The 22,700-nt window shown below is 44.3% G+C and overlaps 1 protein-coding gene across 1 annotated transcript in view; it reads right to left on the bottom strand.

Annotated features, from left to right (window-relative positions):
* ZZEF1 (zinc finger ZZ-type and EF-hand domain containing 1) overlaps positions 1-22,700 on the bottom strand; it is a 1,733,356-nt gene that overhangs the window by 1,448,583 nt on the left and 262,073 nt on the right. Inside the window, exon 10 of the mRNA XM_086954803.1 lies at positions 19,153-19,244. Within this exon, the coding sequence (XP_086810929.1) occupies positions 19,153-19,244 (92 nt within the window). The remainder of the gene's footprint in view (positions 1-19,152; positions 19,245-22,700) is intronic.

Genomic DNA, 22,700 nt, shown 5'->3' with positions numbered 1-22,700 from the left:
GCTGTCTTCGAAACACATACAAACAGTGAGTCAGTCATTGATGCATCTATGTGCTAAGTAACACCCCCACCAAACCATACAGACACTCATACTGATACTAAAAATAAATCTAATAACCCATATACACACACATGTAGCTACTCACCAACCCATGCAGCCACTTATACACAAAGTGAAACACTAATACAAACATTTAAATATTTAAACAATACTCGCTAACATATGTATTCACAAAGATGCACTTAATAAGCCAGTTAACGAATCAATTTTTTTTAAAAAAAACATCCATTTCGACACTTATTTAAATATTTATTGTTCCATCGACCTTTACATATACATATATAAAACATATTTATTTTTCAGAAAGACACACATTCACTGGATGGTGTCATCAGTGATGTCACGGACCATGTCATGAGTGATATAATATGTGACGTCATCAGCAGTCAATTGCAGGAGCGCAAGTTATAGTGAGTCCAACTAACTATAACGTGGGAATTTCAATGGTTTTATGTCAGTAACATTTCCAGCTAACTATAACTGGTGTCAAACCTATGGTTTTTTCAGTGAATATGTATATATATATATATATATATATATTAACGCTCCGCAGGTCTGCAACCAGCAACAAATCGGCACTCGCAACAGAGGTTAAACCAAGTACGGTTTATTTAGCGCAACACAATCAAAACCATATATATATATATATATATATATATATATATATATATATATATATACACACACATACATACACACACACACACACATACAGGACTTCAGGAGGCTGCGTCAGCTTGCAAGTTTCACAGACTTTTCATGGTCTCCAGAAGCATCATTACCATCCCGTAGGAAATCTGTCATGACTGTCCATTTTACAACAACTGAGTGATAATTTCACCGAATTTGCGTTACTTCCGGAACATTTTATTTTGCCTCAGGAACATCTTTATCTACACAGCCTTGAGAAAGCCTTCGGACGAAACATGTGTCGGCTGCCCTTGTCTAATGAAGAATGTAGAATCATTCAATCACCATATGCCTATGCGGAGAATAAAGCACTTATAAATATAAATATACTCTACAATCATGGAATAAGGAGATTATCACATCCCAGTTATACTTGAAATACGGACAGTCTGTGTTACATGAGATAACTATAAGCTACGCCACCGCAATGCACTAATTATGACTTTACACATCACATCACTCATGATGTGGTCAGTGGGATCATTGACGATCTCAAATGACATGGTGCACTGCTAGTTGGGGGATGAAGCCCCCTTAGCTCTTGAAGGTCTTTGGGGGGCAACTAGCCCTCCTGTTACCTCCACTAAGACTCACACAACTGGACTGCGAAGAGATCGCCAGACGCCAAACCCCTTTCTCCAACACACTGTTAACTCAACTCCTGGCACACTGCTGCTTGGGTGAAAAAGTCCACTCGAGTCCTGTGGTCCTCAGGAGGCAAGCGGCCCCACTCCTGGAACGTTTTCGGCACCGGGGACCCCATCGCCAGGGGCCATGCCAATTCACAGGGGGAACCTGAAGGCCCCCGCGGTCCCTGCCGGCTCCCCGCCTCCTGCGTGAGGCGGCATTGCTTTGGGACCCAGGGAGCTGTGTCCTGGGTCCCAGAGCAAAGTGTCTGTTTACCTGCTCTCTTCATAGTAGAAAAGGAAACCGACATTGCTCCGGTTTCAGCAAGCAAGAGCATTTTCTGTTCTTGCTTACTGAAAGCAGAGCAGGTTTGCTATGGCATGGCGGGCGCAGTGCTCCCACCATGCCATAGCAAACTGCAAAGTTCTGGGGGTAGGCACCCTGGTACATTACTGGAGCTCGCCTGGGGGATGGCGGTCCCCAGGGCAATCTAGGGCTCCTTTCTTCAAATTTGCTCAAGGGAGGCGGTGGTCTCCGGGGGTGGGGATCCGCAACGGACTGCCTTAATTACTCTATTTGTGCCCCAGAGAGGTGGAGGTCGCCAGAGCTACGGCCTCGCCCATTTTTTTTACGTTTTTTTAAATAAAGTCGGTGCACCGGGGAGATAGCGGTCCTCGGGGCAACGGGGGTGAGCCCCCCGTCCCTCTTTTACAGTATTACAGTATTAATTGACCCAGGGAGGTAGCGGTTCCTGAGGCTTTTTATAAGCCTGACCGGGTTTCATGCCCACAGGATTCGGCCCACCCGGGAGTTTTATATGAAAGATGCATGGGAGCCCACACGTCTTTTTTTAATAATTTTGCTGTGGATTCACCTGCGAGTCCGCAGCAAATTAAAAAAAAAACGCCTTTTACCCCAGTAGGGTTTTCAAACCCTGCCCTCTTTTCTTTATTTTTCACTTCAATCGGAGTCCCAAGATGGCTGCCAACAGTTCCTCGTTGAAGTGTTGGCAGCCAATCAAATTTTTGTAGGATCCACTAGTCCATTGCAAGGACTTGCATCCCCAGATTCTATATTTTTTTTTACGTTGGATATCTGAGAAACTATTCAACTGATTTACACCAAATAACAAAAATCACGCTTTCTGGATCAACTACTAGCTTTCTGCCAAATTTGGTGTAATTGCGTTCAGCAGTTCGGCAGTAGTTGTGTTAAGAAAATGAAAAATCCCCATTTACACGGGGAAAGCGCATTTTTAGACGCCCCCTTTATTCTTGGCCGCCGCTTGACCGATCACCTCGAAGCATTCAACACAGCTGCTGAACCAAAAAGGGGAAGTTTTAAGAAAATTTTAGGGAGATACATCAAGCGGTGCCAAAGTTATCTGCAAAACAAAAAATGTGTCTCCTATGGAAACTTTGATCCTAACTATAACCACCTAATGGCTATCGCCAGTAGGATATATGTATGTATGTATGTATGTATGTATGTATGTATCTCCACCATTTTATATGTTCTATATTTTGATAGTAAAATATTATGTTTATTACGACATTTCGTACACAAACATTACTCCTCATGAAAACAAACGCACCTAACATAATAAATTACTCATGGTATAAAACAATATATTTTCAAACAAGATTTCTTAAAATTTTCCACAATGATTACAACTGACAAACAGGGTTAAAAACAAGTAGCCTTCAACCAAAGGACATGTGTTAGTCTCTCTCAAAAATCTTCTTAACCCCTTCGATGCTCATGACGGAACGGTTCCGTCATGAGCATCGGTCGCGCTGTGCTCATGACGGAACCGTTCCGTCATGACCACGCCCGCGATTGGAATTTTCAGCACCGGGGGAAAATCTGGGCCGCACGCAAGGTGTTAAAGGCTGGATAAAGGAGTACAATTGGGATAGCTCATCCGTTGCTCTATAGTAGCAAGCACACTTTAATCTTCTCGCTAAGGGGACTAGCTGTCCCATATGCATGAACATAATTCTACTTAGTCTAGGGTAAGGTGCAAACAAAATCTAATCTGAAGGTTCCAGTCTACTTTTTAACTCATAAAGGTACTTCAATGATTTCTTCCTGACATACAAGCATTTACAGCATCAAGTGGCACATGTTGAAATTTCCTTTTAAGGAAAGCTCTCTTCTGTAAGTACTGCATATCAAGTAGGCCTTCTTTATATGCATTAGCAATACCAAATGTAGTGAATCTATAATTCACATGCGCTTTCATTCCAGGGCTTCTCAGATTTAATTAAGGGCTGTAGTGGATGTTTCAGGATTTAAGGGCAGATTAAGAGTTTGGCAGTCCATTGGACCATCAAACCCACGGTGGAGGTGGGAACTCATAATCTGGCAGGTGGGTGGCGGTCGACTTTAGCGGTGTAGGAGAGGGGCGCTGTTGTGGAAGCCTGCTCCAACACCGCCAAAGTAGTAATCGGGCCCTTAGCATTCACATAATAAAACGGATACCTAAATGTTCAACAATACTATTCAAGGGAATGACTACAGGGGCACAGGGGCAATCAGTGTTCTCCACCCGTGGGAGAAACTGTACTTTCCATGATTCAGGCAGAGACTGATGGCATTCTGCAGCAAGGAGATGTTTAATTGATGCATGGCTTTGAGAAGGGTAGAGATACACATTGTATTATGTTGTTATAATGTTTGGTTATTACTATATTCTCACCAATGTAATGTTGTCATTTCTGCTTGGTTATAATAAAAAGATATATATAAAAAAAAACAATACTATTCAAGCAATGAGGCCAATCCAACTTAGCACTTTTACACGATTTGACAGACAATGTCACACTTCTTAAGTATTGTCCCATCAATTACTTTAGAGAGATTTAAGTTCTAGGGGGACAATGTGGCTTACATTTAAAACTAGAGGGACTATTTTGTAAATAAATATTTATAGCATGCTTTAAAGTTAATCCGCCACCTAGATGATTAAACCAATATAACTCTTCTGATGTTATAATTGGATTTTAGATATAATGACATGGTGTTACAGTCCATTTAAGAGACGTTAGGAACATCTCCCCTATGCATTTATAACTTTTAACTTTGACAAGAGTGCCATTTCCTAATTTCCAAGTAAAATTCACATCTATAGACCCAAAGAAATAAACTACTTTTTGGCAGTTTAAAATAAATACAAATTCAATGCCTCTAATTAATTGACGTTGAAGCCCCATTGCAGTGCAATTCATCACGATCAAACTGATAGCATGCAGTAATACATTTATTTGGGGGATTTTCATTAATAAGCCTCAGGGTGGCTGGAAGATCTGTCAAATATATGGAGAAAAGTAAGAATGCCTAGAGCCATCCTTGCTTTGAGCCAGGATCCCATTTTTTCTAGCTTTTTCCATAGGGTACTGGGATCAAAACCTGCACGCAAGTTGATAAAAAACACGCAAATAAATGTCCTTATTTTGCCAACTTCCATGTTCGTTAATAAAGTGTAATTATTTGGTGATTCGTCCCCATCACAGAACTGAACCCAACTTATTTAGCAGGTAACAGGTAGCACTTCCATGACCACTTTACTAAGGCTTTAAGTACAAGAAGAGAATGTATTTTAAATGAAGAATTTATCAAAGAAATTAACTGGTAAGAAGACAGGTTATTTTCGCCCTTTAGAAAGCAATTAGGTAATAATGTGTCCTATAGAAGAGGAATGACTTTCACCTGGTAAAGGTGATAAAAGCAGTAGAAGGATATTTGCCCATAACAAAAAATTTACTGGAATAATAAAGTTTGGACCACCATAGGGCCTGGTGCTTTACTCTTACTTATAATTTTATTAGGTTTAACCATTACCTATATCAAGTGTTTCAGCTATTACTGGAGATATAGCAAACCTTTCCCCCATTTCCGCCCACTTCATTTTCCGCAAACGTTTCTCCATTACCACTGATCATTTCCTGCCCAGTGCACACACTATTCCCACCATTGCAATTCAATAATTTCAGATATTCGTTTTCCAATACCCTCGTCAAATATCCAGCAGCTACCTGTTTCCAAAAGCCAACAGAGTTATTTACTCTAACTGAAATATACATAGTTTTTCCATGCTTTTGGAATAGCTGCCTTTTTTATGAGGAAATTCCTATGACCACATTGAGCAATCTTACAAGCCAGTAACACAGGCTCTAGTGAATAAATATATTTTCTAAGAGACTTCCTAAAGCAACACCTTGCTGCCTTGCAGTCGTTATTAAACCAACCTTCATTTTTATTTCCACTGGTCAAGTGTTGGGACTTGTTCTTCTAGCCAGAACTAAAACCATTAACATTTCACAATATTTTAGTTTCATATCCATTTTTAAATGCCCTGTTTTCATCGATTATTGAACAATTGTGCAGTTGAGTACAGAGTCACCTTGATATGCAGTACCATAGTCGTATTGTGGTTTATCATCAACTTCTTTCCAGGTGGCTGGTACCAGCAATCCTAACTAACATTTCTGTGGGAAAATGGTCATTGCCTATCCAATCACAGGCTTGAAAAACTACAACAAAGTCCGAGATTAACTGTTTGCCAAAAAAATTTTAAAAAGTAAATGGAGAAGTTATGCGTACCACTAATGCATGCTAGTCAAAAAGTAGTTGTTCAATTCAAAAGCGGCCTTAAACACCTTTATCCCAATAGTGTCCACCCAATAATCCTTACATTTGTCCCACTAGCTTCTGTAGGGATTAAAAATGCTCCATTCCTTTAACAAACAGTTTATTAGCTTTGCTTTTTATTTCTATACTATCTTCATGAAATGGCCCCTTTGTACAGCACTCTTCTAATCAAACATTTGCTCTTATTCTTGGTACATACAATTTCACATAAATTCGTTAGTGCTAGAACTAGGAGAACCAAGCAATACTGCTCTGTCCAGTTCCAATACGTTCCCAACAGCATAACTTCACTGTCAACTGTGTTAGAAGCCAGTGTTGGATTAAATGAGACAAAGTTTGAATGAATGTTGCCTCAAAAAAGGTAAACAAAACACGTTCTCTGTCATTTAAAAAAAGAATGGCTCACACAAAATAAACTGAAACACATAAAAACAAAGACAAAAAGACAACATCTAAAGCACCGGCGAAGCTAGGGGAGGGGGGGTGGGGGCAGGGCCGGTCCGCCCCAGGCAGCACTAAGTTGAGGGCGGCGGCCGCGCAGCACTGGCCTGTTGCGGTGGCCTTTATAAATTATTTGGGTACACTCACTGACACTACTGTCAGTCAGTGTACCCAAATTATAAAGGCCGCCACAACGGGCCAATGCAGGGCGGCCGTCATTTGAAGCGTAAGCGCTGCTTGTGCAGTGCTCACCTGCTTGCCAGAATGAAAAGCAAAAAAGGCTGCCTGCAGCGCACTGCGCACGGCACGCACGCACCGCGGTGCGCGACGTACCTCAGCGTTTGTGGTGCGTAGCGTTTCTCATGCAAATCTTTTCGGAACAGTAATCGCGGAAGTCCAACTCCAAGCGCCCAACTAGGCTGAGACTTTCAGTGCGCGGAAAGCGCTCAGTTGACGCACGCGGCACACACAGTCCACTTCAGTTCCTCCAGGTCAAAGACTGATGATGAGCTCATTCAGACCTGCAGCCATGTCTGGAGACATCCAATTGCAGTGCACTCGGGCATGTGGAGGTAAACAGGAGCGTGGCATGCAGTGATGTATATAATTTCTCAATAACTACATAAGTAAAGACATCAGTTAGTTGCAAATTAAGGAAGACTTGTACTTGCCTTTAAAAGTTGGGAAATAAAATCCCTAAATAAGTAAGTCTTTGAGCAACACCCATTGAATCGCTGCTACTGGGTTCACTTCTATCTCTTTGTTCTTCATGCGCTGTAATTTAGGTGTGCATGTTGCATGTATGTTGAACACACTAGCCTTACAAGAGCCGAGAAGACCTGCTTAGGATGGCTATTGCATTATAAACCCAACCTCATATTTTCCTGCTAGCTTCAATTTCATTTACTTTATCATCTGGTTGTAGCTCCAGGTCACAGTCCTAGAGCTCCGAGGGAGGAGGCAAAACATAGACAAGCTCTATTGGAAGCCATGGTTAATCCAGGATCTGAATGACTGAATGACAAACTGCAATGAGTGACCACAGCAAGCTACCAAGGCTGCTAGACAAACATGCTTGATCAGTAGATGTCAGTTCAGACTTAAGAATTAAAGGTGAATGAAGCTAGTTCTGATGTATGCAGGGCGAGAGAGCTCCAACGTTTGGCATCAAAGGAAGTAAAGAACACCCTCCTAAGCTGGCATGTCTGATATGCAAAAGCGCAGTGAGATCGGTGGGGAGGATCCACAGGGTAACAACAGAGAGGGATACCCGGAAGAAATGCGTTACTTACCTGTAACTGCAGTTATCCAGTATTGGTGTCTTTCATAGATTCACATGCCTGAATCATTCCCTGTCGTCGAGATGGGAGTCCCCGGTACATAGAAAAGTAATGTCCTATAGACATACATAGAGAAAAGTAGGCCTAAGGGCCTAGCCTTAGTAGCTGATCTATGTCCTTTTGTAAAAAGGACCAAACTCTAGAAGGTAGCCAATCAGCTACCACCTCCCTCTAGAACCTTCCTGCCAGGAGCCTCAGTCTCTCAGATTTTCGTATGCACCAAGCTAGGTAGGCGTAATATATGATAGAGAGAGAGGTGAAACCTTCCTGGGGAGGTGGGAGGGTTGCATGTGAATCTATGAAAGACACCAATACTGGATAACTGCAGTTACAGGTAAGTAACGCATTTCTTATCCAGTATTATGGGTGTCTTTCATAGATTCACATGCCTGAATCAGAGTAGTGAGCAATACATTATGCACATTTGTGATGAGACAGTATAAGCAGTCTGAGATAATACATATCATACGACTAGCAACCATCAACAAGTAAACAGAATAAAGAAGTAAATGTGCATACCAACAAAGGATGGTGGGAAGGAGGAAGGCTCATCTCACTGGAATAGATTGCGAAGTACAGCCTGGCCTACAGCTGCTTCCTGCATCAGTTCCGTATCCAGGCAGTAGTGCCTGGTAAATGTGTACGGCGACTTCCAGGTCGCTGCCCTGCAAATGTCCAGAATTGGCACCCCAGCGAATAGTGCCGCCGATGTGGACACAGCTCTTGTGGAATGAGCTCGGACTTTGGAGTGTAACGGTCTCCGGCTTTGTCATGGCAAAAGGCAATTGCAGAGGATATCCATCGTGAAATGCTTTGTTTGGAAAGTGGCCTGCCTTTTCTTGGTCTGCTGAAGGCAATGAAAAGCTGATTCGTTTTCCTGAAATGTTTTGTTTTGTCCAGGTAAAATTTAAGACATCTCTTTAGGTCCAAAGAGTGAAGGGATTGTTCAGCTGCAGTACTAGGATTTGGGAAGAATGATCGGAGGACTAGTGGTTCATTTAAGTGGAAGTCCGAAGGGACCTTAGGAATGAAACGAGGATTAGTCCTTAAAATTACTCTATCTTCCTTGAACTGCATGAAGGAATCTTGAATGGAAAGAGCTTGTAGCTCGCTGACCTTTCTCTGGTTTTGTCATTTATAGTGCCATTGTCAAAAGCATGATTGATGATATTGACCAAATCCCCGGTGAAATCACTGGTGGGGTCCCTTGAGAGGACGCCGTATGTGTTGGTGTCCAATATGTGAGCCTCAATTTGCTCTTCATAAAAACTCGTGTCCATGATCACTAGAGTGCCGCCCTTGTCAGCATTCTGACAAGTGATGGTGGGATTGTCAGCCAATTTTTGTAGAGTGTTCCTTTCTCTCTTTGATAAGTTACCATGTTTCATTGGTTGTTGAAATGGTAAATTGGAAATCTCGTTTGTTTGATCAAACTCTCAAATGCATCGATGATCTTGTGACTCTGAGGTGCCATGAAGGTGCTATGTGGGCGAAGTCCTCTGAGCATGTCATCTGTTGGTAGTGGCATCGGGCAGGTGTTCTGAAAATAGTGTCTGAGTCTGATGTTACGTATCAGTTTGAAGGCGCTCACCTCCAATTCTAAAGTGTTAGATCCAGTCGTGGGGACAAATGATTGGCCCTTTTGTAAGGTCTTGATTTCCTCAAAGGATAGTTGCATCGAAGAAATATTGATGACTAAATTGTCCCCACGACTGGATCTAACACTTAGATACTGAATGATCGCATGGAATTCCAATGTTACCTTTAATATCTCCATGTTTTCTTAACTGTATTAATGATTTCTCGATAGTCTAATTCAACTCACACTTTTCTTCTTTTTCACTAAGTCCACCTTCTTTCCTTTCACTATTGACTAATACACTTTCCAATATGGCGCCCACTATTGAGAACGTTTCTTGATAGTCCTTTCTTTTTGTCGCTCACTTTTCACATCAATTCCCAGCTCACCACCGGTCCGCTTGGTACACAGACGCTAACCGGGAACTCCGCGTAATGCACGCTTAGTCTGCTGACTGTGAGTACCCTTTAGGGACCTGCGCTCTCGAGACGCATTACTGGCGATTCTTAATACCTGCATGCGGACTCTTTCACGGTCTTAGCACATTTGCGAGCTAACGCTTTGACGTTCTTTTCATCACCATCAGTTTCAACCACCGTTTCTTTCATTCTATGTAGCCACACTTAAACTTGGGGTGCTACACTCTTTCATCGTTAGCTCACGTTTTGGTTAATCTTTCTTTGCGTTTATCACACCACTCCCCCCACTTTTTTTCACAGATCGGTTGGTTATGGACCTTGTTTCCTTTTTACTCCCACGCCTATTTTTGCTGTGTCTTAGTACTGATTGAGATGTGGATATCGTTCTGATACGTTGATTCTTTTATTTTGTTTGTAGAGTATCCCCTGACGAAGGGCGGGGCCCGAAATGCATCGGGATTTGTTTTGACAATATACACATCATCGATTGTCAACTCGTGAATATGAACTATTCAATTAACCACTATTGAACCATGAAATTGCAATGTGTTTAATAAATCGTGAAAGTGGGAATATCACTCCCTATGTGTCAGGATTGAACTTTTGATATATTCGAGACGTATGGAAGAAGACCGCCGGTCACCACTCAGTTGTGCCTAGAGGCGCTCTCTCCCAAGAGGGGGAGCTATGCATTAGTTCTTGTGTATTTAGAGTTGCCCCTAGAAAAGTTATAACTCTGGAGGGCTGTAAGGTTGACTTCTCGTGATTGAGTGTCAGGCCCAGCTTTTTGAAAATATTGAGACAGGCGTTGGAAGACATTTGTGCGCCTGCCATAGATGGTGCTTTCACTAGCCAGTCGTCCAGGTAGGGGAAGACCTGGTGTCCTTGCTGACGTAGGAAAGCTGACACTAGAGAGAGGCACTTTGTGAAAACGCGAGGTGCCGATTTGAGGCCGAATGGGAGACACAGAATTGGTAGTGCTGCCCTGCTACAGCGAATCTTAGGAATTGTTTGTGGCACCTGTGTATTGGGATATGGTAATATGCGTCTTGCTGGTCTAAAGAAGTCATAAAGTCTCCTTCCTCTAGAGATCCCAAGATTTCCTGAATGGTCACCATCCGAAATGATTGGCTCTTCAAGAATGTATTGAGTGCCCTGAGATCTATTATGGGCCTCCATTTCTTCCTTTTCTGTTGTATTAGAAAGAAGCGTGAATAAAATCCCTTCCCTTTTTGAGCTGATGGGACTCGCTCTATTGCTCCTTTCTTCAACATTGATGAAATTTCTTGAAGGAGTAATCGTAGGTGTCTGTGTTGAATCTTGCGAGGAGGAGTTATCGGGGGGATTGAACTGAATTCCAATGAGTGTCCGTATTGGATTAATTGGAGCACCCACCGATCCGTTGTTATTGATTTCCAATTGTGGAGGAAGTGTGTTAGTTTGCCTCCAATTTTGAAAGAATGAGAAGGTGGAGGGACTGGCTGTTGGAAACGGTCATTGGCGTCCGCCTGCTGGTTTCCTCTGGTTTCTTCCTCTGAAGTTTGATCTCCCATAGAAGGTCTGGCGACCTTGCTGCTTTTGCCGTTGCTGGTATTGGGATCGGCCTTGATTATAGGAGTATGAGGATTTTCCTTGGTATGACCCTCTGTAAGAGGGCTGACCTCTACCCCTGTTCCCTCGAAAGGACTGGTTTTTGAACTGCAACGTGCCTAGAGCTCGTGCCGTGTCTGTATCTTTTTTGATTGCCTGTAGGGCCTCGTCTATTTTCTCACCGAATAGGTGCTGTCCGTCATAGGGCATGTCTAAGACTTTAGTTTGGATTTCTTGGCGGAAGGATGGTGCTTTGAGCCACCCTTGTGTTCGTAAGACTGTTGCACCTGCCAGTTGTCTGAAGCCTGTCATTGCGACATCTACAGCGCAATCGATGATTTCTGATGCTGACGTTTGTCCCTCCTTTAGGAGCGATTGGACTTCCTCCTTTAAGTCTTCAGGTATTTCTGTCAGGTAAGGAACAATGGCTTCCCACAATTGCCTGTTGTATCTCCCTAGTAGTGCAATGGCGTTAGCTACTTTGATAGTCATGGCTGACGTGGTTGAAAAACGTTTGCCTATGCTGTCTAATTTCATGCCCTCCTTGTCTGGTGGTGCTGACAGTGGAGAGGACGGATTTCTTGAATTCTTTTGAGCCGCCTGGGTGACTACAGAATCTGGTTTGGGATGCGCATTAAGGCAGGTAGGTGCTGTTGTTGGTGCCTTATACTTTTTATCCAGTCTGGGCACCACTATAGAGACCGATGCTGGTGTTTGCATCAATTGCTGACCTTGTTCCCATATGTGATCAATTATGGGAATTGATCTGGCTGTCTTTTTGATCGGATCTTTAAAATCATATAGGAAACAGTCTGTTTCATGTGATTCTATAGTCATGTGGAATCTCGTGGCTGCTCTTTCCACCAAGTTGTGGAATCCGCCAATGTCCACTGGTGGGGATTCCGAAGTATGAGGTTCAGGTGTGGCCGGAGAATGAGCGATATCATCCTCATCATCTCTGTTATTGGACAGGTCATCCCGCACCTCCCCTTCTTCTGGTTCCTCGCCCTCGTCGTCTGAGGACTGAACATTATGAACCGTTTCTCTCTCCTGAGGGAGATCCAGAGGTGGTGGTCTCGTCTTTGGAGATGGGTGCGGTTTGGATGATGCTGGAGATTTCTCCTTTGAAGGGGCCGCTGGTGATTCAGGAAATCGTTTTTTGTAGTCTTCGATCAAGAATTGAAGATCTGAGACAATAGTTACTGGAAGGCAAACCATAGGAGTGACCTGTTTTTGTACTTGTGTATGTACAGTCTCCTCCGTAAAAACTACATCATCTCCATCTTCCTCTGTGCTCTGGCACTTTACAATGAGATCTGAAGGACTAGTAGCTTGCTCATACTGGTCATCTTCTGATTCATCATCCTGTAGGAGACAAGATGGGGGTAATCTTTGTACCCTACTTGGGGATGTTAGATCTGGCATAATAGGATTTTTATTATTCCTTTTTGGCGGAATTAAAACTGATTTTTTCCATGGCGTCGACGATGTTGTCGTCGTCGGTGTCATCGACGGTGCTGACGCCGATTGTTTTTCGAGTGTCGACGGTGAGGTTGTCGACGTTCCCTTCGTCGACGTTCCCTTCGTCGACGGTTCCTTCGTCGACGGTTCCTTCGTCGACGGTTCCTTCGTCGACGGTTCCTTCGTCGACGGTGTGGTCGTCGACGGTATCTTTGTCGTCGACGGTGTGGTCGTCGACGGTACCTTTGTCGTCGACAGTGTGGTCGTTGACGGTGCCTCCGTCGTCGACGGCGTGCTCGTCGCTGATATCTTCGACGTCGACGATGCCTTTACCGTCGTCGATGTCTTCGTCGACGATACGCCAGATGTCAATGGCGTCTTCGTCGTCGGTGCAGGCGTCGACGGTTTCTGTTTCGCCATCGACGGTGTCGTCGTCAACGATGCCGTCGACGGACCTTTAAGCAACGTCGATTGCTTTTTTTATAAGTATAATCAATGACAGTGGCTTACCCGCCCTCGACGATTGAGTTATCGTCGTCGTCGATGAAGAGGCTGACGATGCCATCGTCGTTGACACCGTGGTCGTCGATGTGGAGACTTGAAGAAAGCGTCGACGAACTCGTCGTCGATGACTGAGGTGGCTTTCTGAAGGTGGGAACCTCCTTTTCAGACGTGACGGATTGTACCTCAGAAGACTTTGTGGTAGTCTTTTTAGGAGGAACGTCTGTAGGGCTAGGGGAAGCAACCCTTGGCCTCTTCAAGGATAGTTTTGATGAAACTGAAGCCATTTCACCTTCCTCTGAAGACAGTACATCATCTCTGGTTTTGAGTCTGTTCAACCAGAGGAGCAGTCTTCCTTCCCTGTCTTCAAGTGTCTTTGTAGAGAATGTTCTACAAATTCTACATTCTTTTGCAGAATGATCAGGATAAAGACAGTAGAGGCAAGTGTCACGCTTTTCATCGACGTGCAGTCTCTTCTTACCACAAGATGAACAGGCTCTGAAAAGCCCCTTCTTCTGCTGATCAGCCATTGTTGTTTGTAGAAGAAAATATCCAATTTCTGTGAGGAAAAGAGATAAATCTAGGAAACCTGAGGAGAACAACGTGCGGTAGAAAATCTGAGAGACTGAGGCTCCTGGCAGTAAGGTTCTAGAGGGAGGTGGTAGCTTATTGGCTACCTTCTTGAGTTTGGTCCTTTTTATAAAAAGACATAGATATGCTACTAAGGCAAGGCCCTTAGGCCTACTTTTCTCTATGTATGTCTATAGGACATTACTTTTCTATGTACCGGGGACTCCCATCTCGACGACGGGGAATGGTTCAGGCATGTGAATCTATGAAAGACACCCATAATACTGGATAATAGTAAGAAACGTGGGACCAGCATTTGCCGAAGATTTGTGGCAGGCAGGGCTTGAGTGGTCACTGTCATCTTAAGGGTCTCATGCAAAAATGGTTTAGGAGGTCTCTGTTTGGAACACCTTTTAATTCTATTACCCATTTTTTTGCTAATTCAAGCCCTATATTACCACACAATATTGAATTATACCTTAAAGTTTAGGATAAACAAATGCACAGAAGACAGCTAGAGAACATGTTCTCCAGCTAGAGAACATGTTCTCTTTCGCAGAGAGCCCCTTGCAAGATGGGGGCCTTGGGCAATTGCCCACTTTGCCCGTGCTTTAAAACATCTCCGCAATGGCATATTTGTGTGTGTGTGTGTCACATATATAGTTCCACAAAAATAATGCATAAATACCACTGTAAAAAGTGGTGCAGTGACAAACACAGATAAACACGTAGACATATGTGCACACCTATATAAAGATGCACGGACACACACATATTTAGAAGGGAGGGAATAAATAGTACGTGTGAGAAAAGGAGTGTGCTTGATGTCAGCTCTCACCCGATCAAATCCACATCAGACGCTAGCACCCCTTTAAAAGAAAAATTGGGTAAGCTATGTGAATATCCATGCCCCAATTGCAACACCCAAGTGCAGGCAAAAACCTTCAGCTCCTTAGTACCCTAAACACCTTGCTTGAAAATAAAAGGGACAACAGCTACTCCACAAACAGCAGAATAAAACCATGTCAGGCTTATATTAAGGCGTCTCCCACTCCTCCTCACTTAGGACAGACTAACAAAGCAACTGAGCTGCTATTCGGTGGATAGTGAAGACTAAAGTAGACCTGAGTGTACCCACTTTGCTTAGCACTTGTGTTTTAGGATGGCATCAGTGCTTTAAATGGGCAGGTACTGAGTACCAGAACTTTTTTATTTTGAGATGGAGAGTACATGCACTTCTCAAGAGTGACGTAATACGTTTAATTGGAGAGTACCAGCACTTCTCAAGAGTGACGTAATACGTTTAATTGGAGAGTACCGGCACTTCTCAATAGTGACATAGTACGTTTAATTACAGAGTACCTGCACTTCTCAAAAACAAGCAGGTACTCTGGTCCAGGGTGCCTGCTGTTCAATTTTTCCATTTCCAGCTGTGGAAGGCATAGGTAGGTAACATGCCTCAAGCTACTGTACATTTTTCAAGGACGAGCAGAGGAAGGGATTTTTTTTGCTTGTTATGTTATGTTATGTTATGTTATTTGCATTTTAATGCGCACAGCTGCTCCAGCGAAGGAGCGTCCTGGCGCAGGGAAAGGTAAACACAACACAATACTAAATCCAGTAACAAAAAAGCAGAAGCATTAAAAACAGGGAAACATTTAAAACAGGAAGGTTTTCAAAGCCCTACGAAAGGATATCAAATCATCCAGGAGGCGGATTTCCAGGGGGAGCGCATTCCAGAGGGTTGCAGCTTTCACGCGGAAGGAGCGACCCCCCATCCGACTAAGTCTAAAACGGGGGACAACCACCAAGGCCTGTCCAAGAGATCGGAGTGAGCGGGTGGAAACGTAGGGAGAGAGCAGTTTATTGAGTATCACGGGTGCCAACTCTCTAAGAATTTTAAAAACCAGGCAAAGAGCCTTGAATTGGATTCGCTTGCTTATCGGGAGCCAGTGCAGGGACCGCAGAGTGTTAGAGGTGGGGCAGGTTCGGGGCAAACCTACCACCGCCCTAGCCGCAGCGTTCTGGACTCGCTGTAGACGAAGAATCTCGGCTTGGTTCGCTCCTAAAAGGAGTGAACTGGCGTAGTCCAGCCGAGAGATAATCATTGCTTGAATGACCAGCTGTCTTGTAGGAGCATCGAAAAATCTGAGCAGGGGTCTTAGCCCGCGTAATACTCCAAAACAGCAGGCCGCCACTCTCTTCGTGTGAGTCACAAAGCTTAGCGTGTGGTCCAGCCATACTCCCAGATTCCTGAGTTCCAGGACAGGGGCCGGCGCTGATCCCAGCTCCGGAGGCCACCATCCGTCCCCCCAGTGATCCGCTTCCCTTCCAACGATCATCACCTCCGTTTTTGTCGCGTTCAGCTGGAGACAGTTGTTATTCATCCAGCTGGCCACCTCTCTCAGTCCACTTCGGAACCTGAGGGCATCCTGCTTGGCATCCCCGCTGATCGTAACCGCCAACTGAGTGTCGTCAGCATAGGAGACCATGGTTAGGCCCCATTGCCTGGCGACCTCAGCCAGCGGCTGCACGTACAGGTTAAAAAGCGTAGGACTCAGCGAGGAGCCCTGAGGGACCCCCAGGTCCAAAGGATGGTACTTGGACTGAAATGGAGGGGTGGCAACGCAGAAGGAGCGATCACTGAGGAAGGAGCGGAACCACTGCAGAGCTGAACCACAAATGCCAATGTCCTGCAGGCGGTGTAGCAGGATGCGATGGGAAACAGTGTCAAAGGCAGCGCTCAGGTCTAATAAAATAAGCGCTGCCGTTTGACCTGCATCGAGCACCATCCGCAAATGCTCAACCATTGCCAGAAGGGCCGTCTCAGTGCTGTGGCCAGCACGAAACCCATTCTGCGTGGGATCCAGGACATTAACTTGGGTCATATGCTCCGTGAGGGCCAGATTTACATGGGCCTCCATGACCTTGGCCGGCCACGGGAGCAAAGATATAGGGCGGTAGTTTTCTGGTCTCAGCGGATCCAGAGATGGGTTTTTTAGGATCGGGGAAACCACCGCTTGCTTCCACTTGGCAGGGACCTGGCCGGAAGTCAGGGAGAGGTTAATTAGAGAGCATAGTACTGTGCGTCCCTGAAAAGCGACATCCCTGAAGAGAGCAGATCTTACCGGGTCTGCGGGCGAGCCAGACTTGACTCGCAGGGCCCACTTAGCAAACTCCTCATTAGAAAGAGTGGGAAGGGAGTGCAGCGATGGACAGCTACTAGAGCCGCTCCAGGGAATCACTGGTGGCAGTGTGCTCGGAAACGCCTGGTAGATTTTCTTAACTTTGTCCAGAAAGAAAGTGGCTAGGGCTTCGCAGTGGGAGGTGGAACTATCCAACTGTGGAGGAACTCTCTTTGCCATCAGGTCTTTTATGGTTTTAAAGATGGTTTTGGTAGGATTGAGGCTATTTCGGAATTCGGCTGCGTAAAACGCCGCCCGGGCCCTACATATAGCTCGATGGTAAAGCTTAACTAAGGCCAGGTAGATGGATTTCTTATCGGCATCATACGACTTACGCCTCTCCCTTTCTGCCCGTCTACAAGAGGACTTCATAGCACGCAGCGCGCTGTCATACCAGGGGCTAGCCTGCCGGGGACTGGACTTACTGGAGATGATAGGTACCAGGACGTCCAGCGCCCTGGTAATCCAGTTACAGAACTGGTCATAGCCCGAGGTAACATTCAGCAGCGGACCTAGAGGCTCAGCACCCATAATGCGGTGAAGGTCCTCTAACCTGAGTTTGTTCCAGTGGCGTCGAGGTATCCGCAAAGGAGGAGGAATAGTGGGATTGGCAGGGAGGGGAAGCCAGGCAGACACCAGATAGTGGTCAGACCATATCACAGGATCAACCGCCACAATCTGGGCATCCGAGAGAGTCGTAAAAAACGGATCAAGAGTGTGGCCGGCCACGTGTGTAGGCTGAGAGACAAGCTGGATCAACTGCAAGGCCTCTAGGTCAGCCAAAAAAACACTGATGGCCAGAGACTCTAACCTATCGAAGTGGAGGTTTAGGTCGCCCAAGATCGAAAAATTTGCGCAACCACTAGCCAATAGGCTCACAGCCTCCGGAAAGGCACCTCTAAAAGCTACATCGCTGCCTGGGGGGCGGTAAACAACCATCCCTGACAGCGAGAACTGAGGGCTAATGGTAACCTTAAACAACGCACTCTCGCATCCAGCAATCTGCAGGAGCGTCCAGGTACATGTGAAGGCGGATTTGATAAATAGGGCGATACCTCCACCTCTAGAATGGCGGTTAGATCTAAAACATAAATAGCCCGGAGGACAGGCAAGATTGACTATAGCGTCATCAGTGTCTTGCAGCCAGGTTTCAGGTTTCGACCTAAGTAAATTCTTTCACACCCAATTCCAGACCTCAGCTTAGCAGTGGGCTGCCTGTGGAGGAGAAGTTGTGAGCTTCACCTGACTATTAGCGGCAATACTATGTGTCTCTCGGACCACTTTCAGGTGCTCGCCGTCCTTTTTCCCCAGCACCCCCCCCCCCAGGGGGGGCAATCTGAAGGATAGCCCCGGGCGCCACAAGCTCTAGCTACGCCCCTGATCTAAAGCAAAATGCAAACTGAAAGAGTAATGACACAAATTCATAGATCAGTAGCAAAAGATGTTACATGGCCTGAAAATACAAACAAAATTAAAAAGTAATGAAGATAGAGGGATTTTTTCAAAGACGGTGTAGAAAAACCGCAGGCAACGAAAATTAAAACCACATTTGTCAGATGCAGAGATTTTGGATTTGTTCATGTCACAAAGGTCCACAGAAATTAGTTTCCTTTAAAACAGGATATCAGATAAATATGCATTTTCAAACTTTATCTAGGAGATGTGGTTGCTGGCTTTGGAATCCCAACAAATAAATTAATCTGCATAAGTATCAAGGATGAACAATTAACAATGTTGCCATTAAGTGGTTACTGTACTTCTGTGAGCAACAAGAAACATTGGAATGCATAATTATGACCTTGTCAATTCAAATTTAAAATCCTTTTAAGGCTAGTGATCATAATATTGCACTTTGCTGTATTCAGCTAAAGGGATTTTTTATGCATATGGACTAATCATCTACAACTGTTTTACAAGGAACTAGTGAATCTTCTAAAACAATTATAGATTTTTTTTAAACGCACTAGTGAAGCCAACCATGCACTAATAACAGAAAACATTTTAAATGATTGACATATGTAGCAAATACGGCTCACCTTGAAACCCATTTGAGTAACCTGGAAGGAACACTCCTTTGCACTGCAGAGAATAATGCTAGCTCTTGTCTTTCCAGTTTCAGTCAGAAAACCTACCATTGGGGAGAAAAGGCAAGAAATCTATTTCATATGCAGTATAAAAATATATTAGGAGAGAAAAGTGGTTCTATAATACATGATTGCCACATGAGAAGGGGTTTTTAGTTGTTCAAATTAATTTTAAGTGTTATTTACCATTCGCAGACTGATTTCAGATGTAAAATAGTTATTTTTGCAGAACAATAGGGTCAGAAGGACAGACGCAAAATGACAATAGAAAACAAATAGTAATACTACAATGCTTATATCGGTTGGTCCAAAATGGGATTGACTGTCTCGGCCAGTAACTGAAGGATCTGAAGCAAAAAAAATTGAGTGGGTGAAAAAGACTCACCCAAAGGCCTTAAATTAAGTATAGAGTATAATAGCTTTGCAATGAATGCAATAGGGCAACAATATATGTCAAACCCAAGTAGGGAGTGAATTCAATTTGCAGCCATTTTAACACAAACGCTAATAGAAATAGAATTGAAATTGAGCACAATTTACACGGTTTCCAATTTTAGTACAGCCTCTTACCACAAGATATAATCGGTTAGTAGCTACCCGAGATAAATGTTACAAATAGGAGTAATAGGACAGGCAAACCCAATTTCCGTTGGCTCGGTAATTAACAGAGATAAATTACACCGGATACCAGATGCCAATTTTATTTGTCATGGAGTATTTTGTATTTGTTATTCAATCATGGATCAAATGACCCAATTAGCATGTCATTTGCACTTGTACAGGCAATTCATTTCTAAAAAAGTTTTAATATAAACCCGGCTAACATTTTATTTTATTTTTAATTAACTTTTACAGTGTAGTTAATTATCTGATCATTCATAATACAGTTTTCTGGAAAGTCACTGAAAACATTTTCTGTTAAGTACCTATCAATAGGTGTCTGTAAGTGCTAAGAGAATCATATAACGCTTGATACCCAAAACTCAATAGAACTCTCTGAATATTACCTAAAGACCATATCCTCATTTGGTTCATTTTTAATAAGTCAATGTATTGGTGTGGACTTTAGCTTTTTGGGGGGGGGAACTCGAAATGTGAGGATACATTTGACAGAATCGATTCCTGAGATAAGGAATTGTGGCTATGCTGTAGACAGGATCCCTAAAAACAAATTTTCCTCAAATTTTAGCTAAGGAACTAGAAACCGTGGAGGGAGACTGTAGCATAATCTGCTCTTGCTCCTTTACTAATCGCAATGACCATCTGCATGGATTCATATCCTTCCCCCACTAATGATCCTACTTAAATACTAATCCACCTCAAACACACTGGAGTGGACATGGAGACATAGAATTGTCTACTTTAGAGAGCTAGACTTAACCCTTAACAAAAATAAACGCTGGATTAACCCCTTATCTTGGTACCCGATCAAAGTGCAGATTGGCATAAAGCACTTGAACACCTTGTTAGGTCTAATAAGTGCTATATAAATTTAATTACAATACAATACTTAATCAACGATCTGTTAACTTTCGGTAGTGTCCAATCCTGGTCCTTTCATCAACAGGTGGCAGTTGAAGGGCTAGGAGTGAGACAAGGGTCAGCCCTGAGGTGACATCTTGGGTTTAAGGGTGAGTGATCTCACTTCTGGCAAACGCCACTGAACCTGGTAGCTCACTTGCTTGCTTAGTGAGTTGTCACGTCTTTGACACACATGAAATTGGCTGCAGTGTACATAGGCCATTTACTGCAATGGCACACAGGGAAAGAAATTCGAGGGAATATTGCCATGAGGCCTTCATTAAACAGGAGAAGTGGTTCAAATGGGAACTCCCGGCTGAAGTACTACCATCAAGACGTTTGCCTTAACTGCCACAGTGGGTAACTGAGGGTCCAGAACCTCAGCTACCGGCCCCATTACCACTGCAAATGAGGTAGGAGAAGAGACCAAGGCAGTATCTGAAAAGGTGTCTAGTCCACTGGCGTCTGCCAAATCCTCACACCACATGTCCGCTGTATAGTCTGGGGGCTGGTATTCTTCAAGTTCCAGTGGCCCCTCCGAATCTTCCTCTGGTTGTAGCCAATAGGAATAGGGCACAGGCTCCGGCCTGGAGGAAGTTGGAGATGAGAATGGGGATGACGTTGCCAGTTTGCGCAAGCAGAGCCGGGTAAGTCGGCAGACGAGCCGACGCTAGGGAGGAGTGGAGGTGGCTAACCCGGCACCAGTCCGGATCCATTCATGGATACAAGGGGCCTGACTGGTGCCAAGAGCAATCCCGCCAGTTGAAGATCAGCAGGGGCCCCTTCGAAATCCGCAGAGCCTAAAGGCAAGCCACAGGAATGGGCCACCCAAATATGAAGCGATTGGCCTCCAGGAAATTAAAGGCAGTGTGGAAATAGCGCAGGCTCAACCGTGGAGCCAGGCCTCGAATGTAGTCATTCTTTCGTCTTATCAGATGACTTTGATGGACGGACCGAAGTCGAAGACCTCCTCATCTTCTTGACCTTCTTTTTGTGGGACTTACCCAATTGCCCGGATGACTGCAACGAACATAGATGGCTCTGCGACCGATCGCGGGATCTTCCTCTCTACCAGGATTAAGACCATGGAGGCCTCTCACATCAAGCAGTAAGGAGCTTGAGGGGCTGCTCCCTCAAGGCCCTTGGATGCATAGTGTGGCAAGCACCGCAGGTCTTGGCATAGTGGTAGCACTCAAGACACCAGAGGCAAAAGAGGTGTGGGTCCGTCACCGACATTTGCTGGTGACAGGTACCACAGGGCTTCTTTGCTGATATCCCTGCAATACTAGCAGACAAAATCTCAAACAATCTTCAAAAAGTGACTGGGGGTAGCTCTTTTCCGGATCTGCCCTTACTGGCAAGGAAAGAAAAGAACTGACGTCAGTGTGCTGGGGTGGTACCTTTATAGGGACTGTGCAAATCACCTCCAGCGCGGATGACACTGACAACGCCACCTATTACTCACACAAAAAATTCTGGGTGCAGTCTGAGGCCTGGGGATAAATCTACGGTAAGGAATCTGTGGCTAGAAGTCTCAGTCAGATACGACAATTAAAGGAGTCTAAGTTGCAAGGTTGTAAATTCAACTTGGTGGCATAGTTACACAACCCATTTGCTTTAGTGCACTCTCCACGTTCTAGGAGAAATTATTATGTCTATTGATCTTCTCTCTAAAGTAGTCAGACAAGGATTAGGCACATGTGCAGATCAAAAGGTCTCTGCTCAATCAGAGTAGCTTGTAGTACAGCTAAACAGTCCATACACAAATTAAATGGATTGATGAGGCAAAAGTCACTCGTCATGCTACAGAAAAAGGTCTGCGTGTCCAGCTCAGTCTTTGGTGTGAGGCCCTGTTATCTGCTTTCGATGTAATGTAATGTAAATGTAATGTAAAAATTATTTATAAAGCGCTCGGACACCACTGGTTTTATGGCGCTATAGAACGGATAAGCACAGGTGGAAGGCAGGGTGCAGGTATT

This window comes from Lissotriton vulgaris, chromosome 2_1, assembly GCF_964263255.1.
Source record: "Lissotriton vulgaris chromosome 2_1, aLisVul1.2, whole genome shotgun sequence".
NCBI lineage: Eukaryota > Metazoa > Chordata > Amphibia > Caudata > Salamandridae > Lissotriton > Lissotriton vulgaris.
This window is presented reverse-complemented; position numbering and strand designations above follow the sequence as displayed.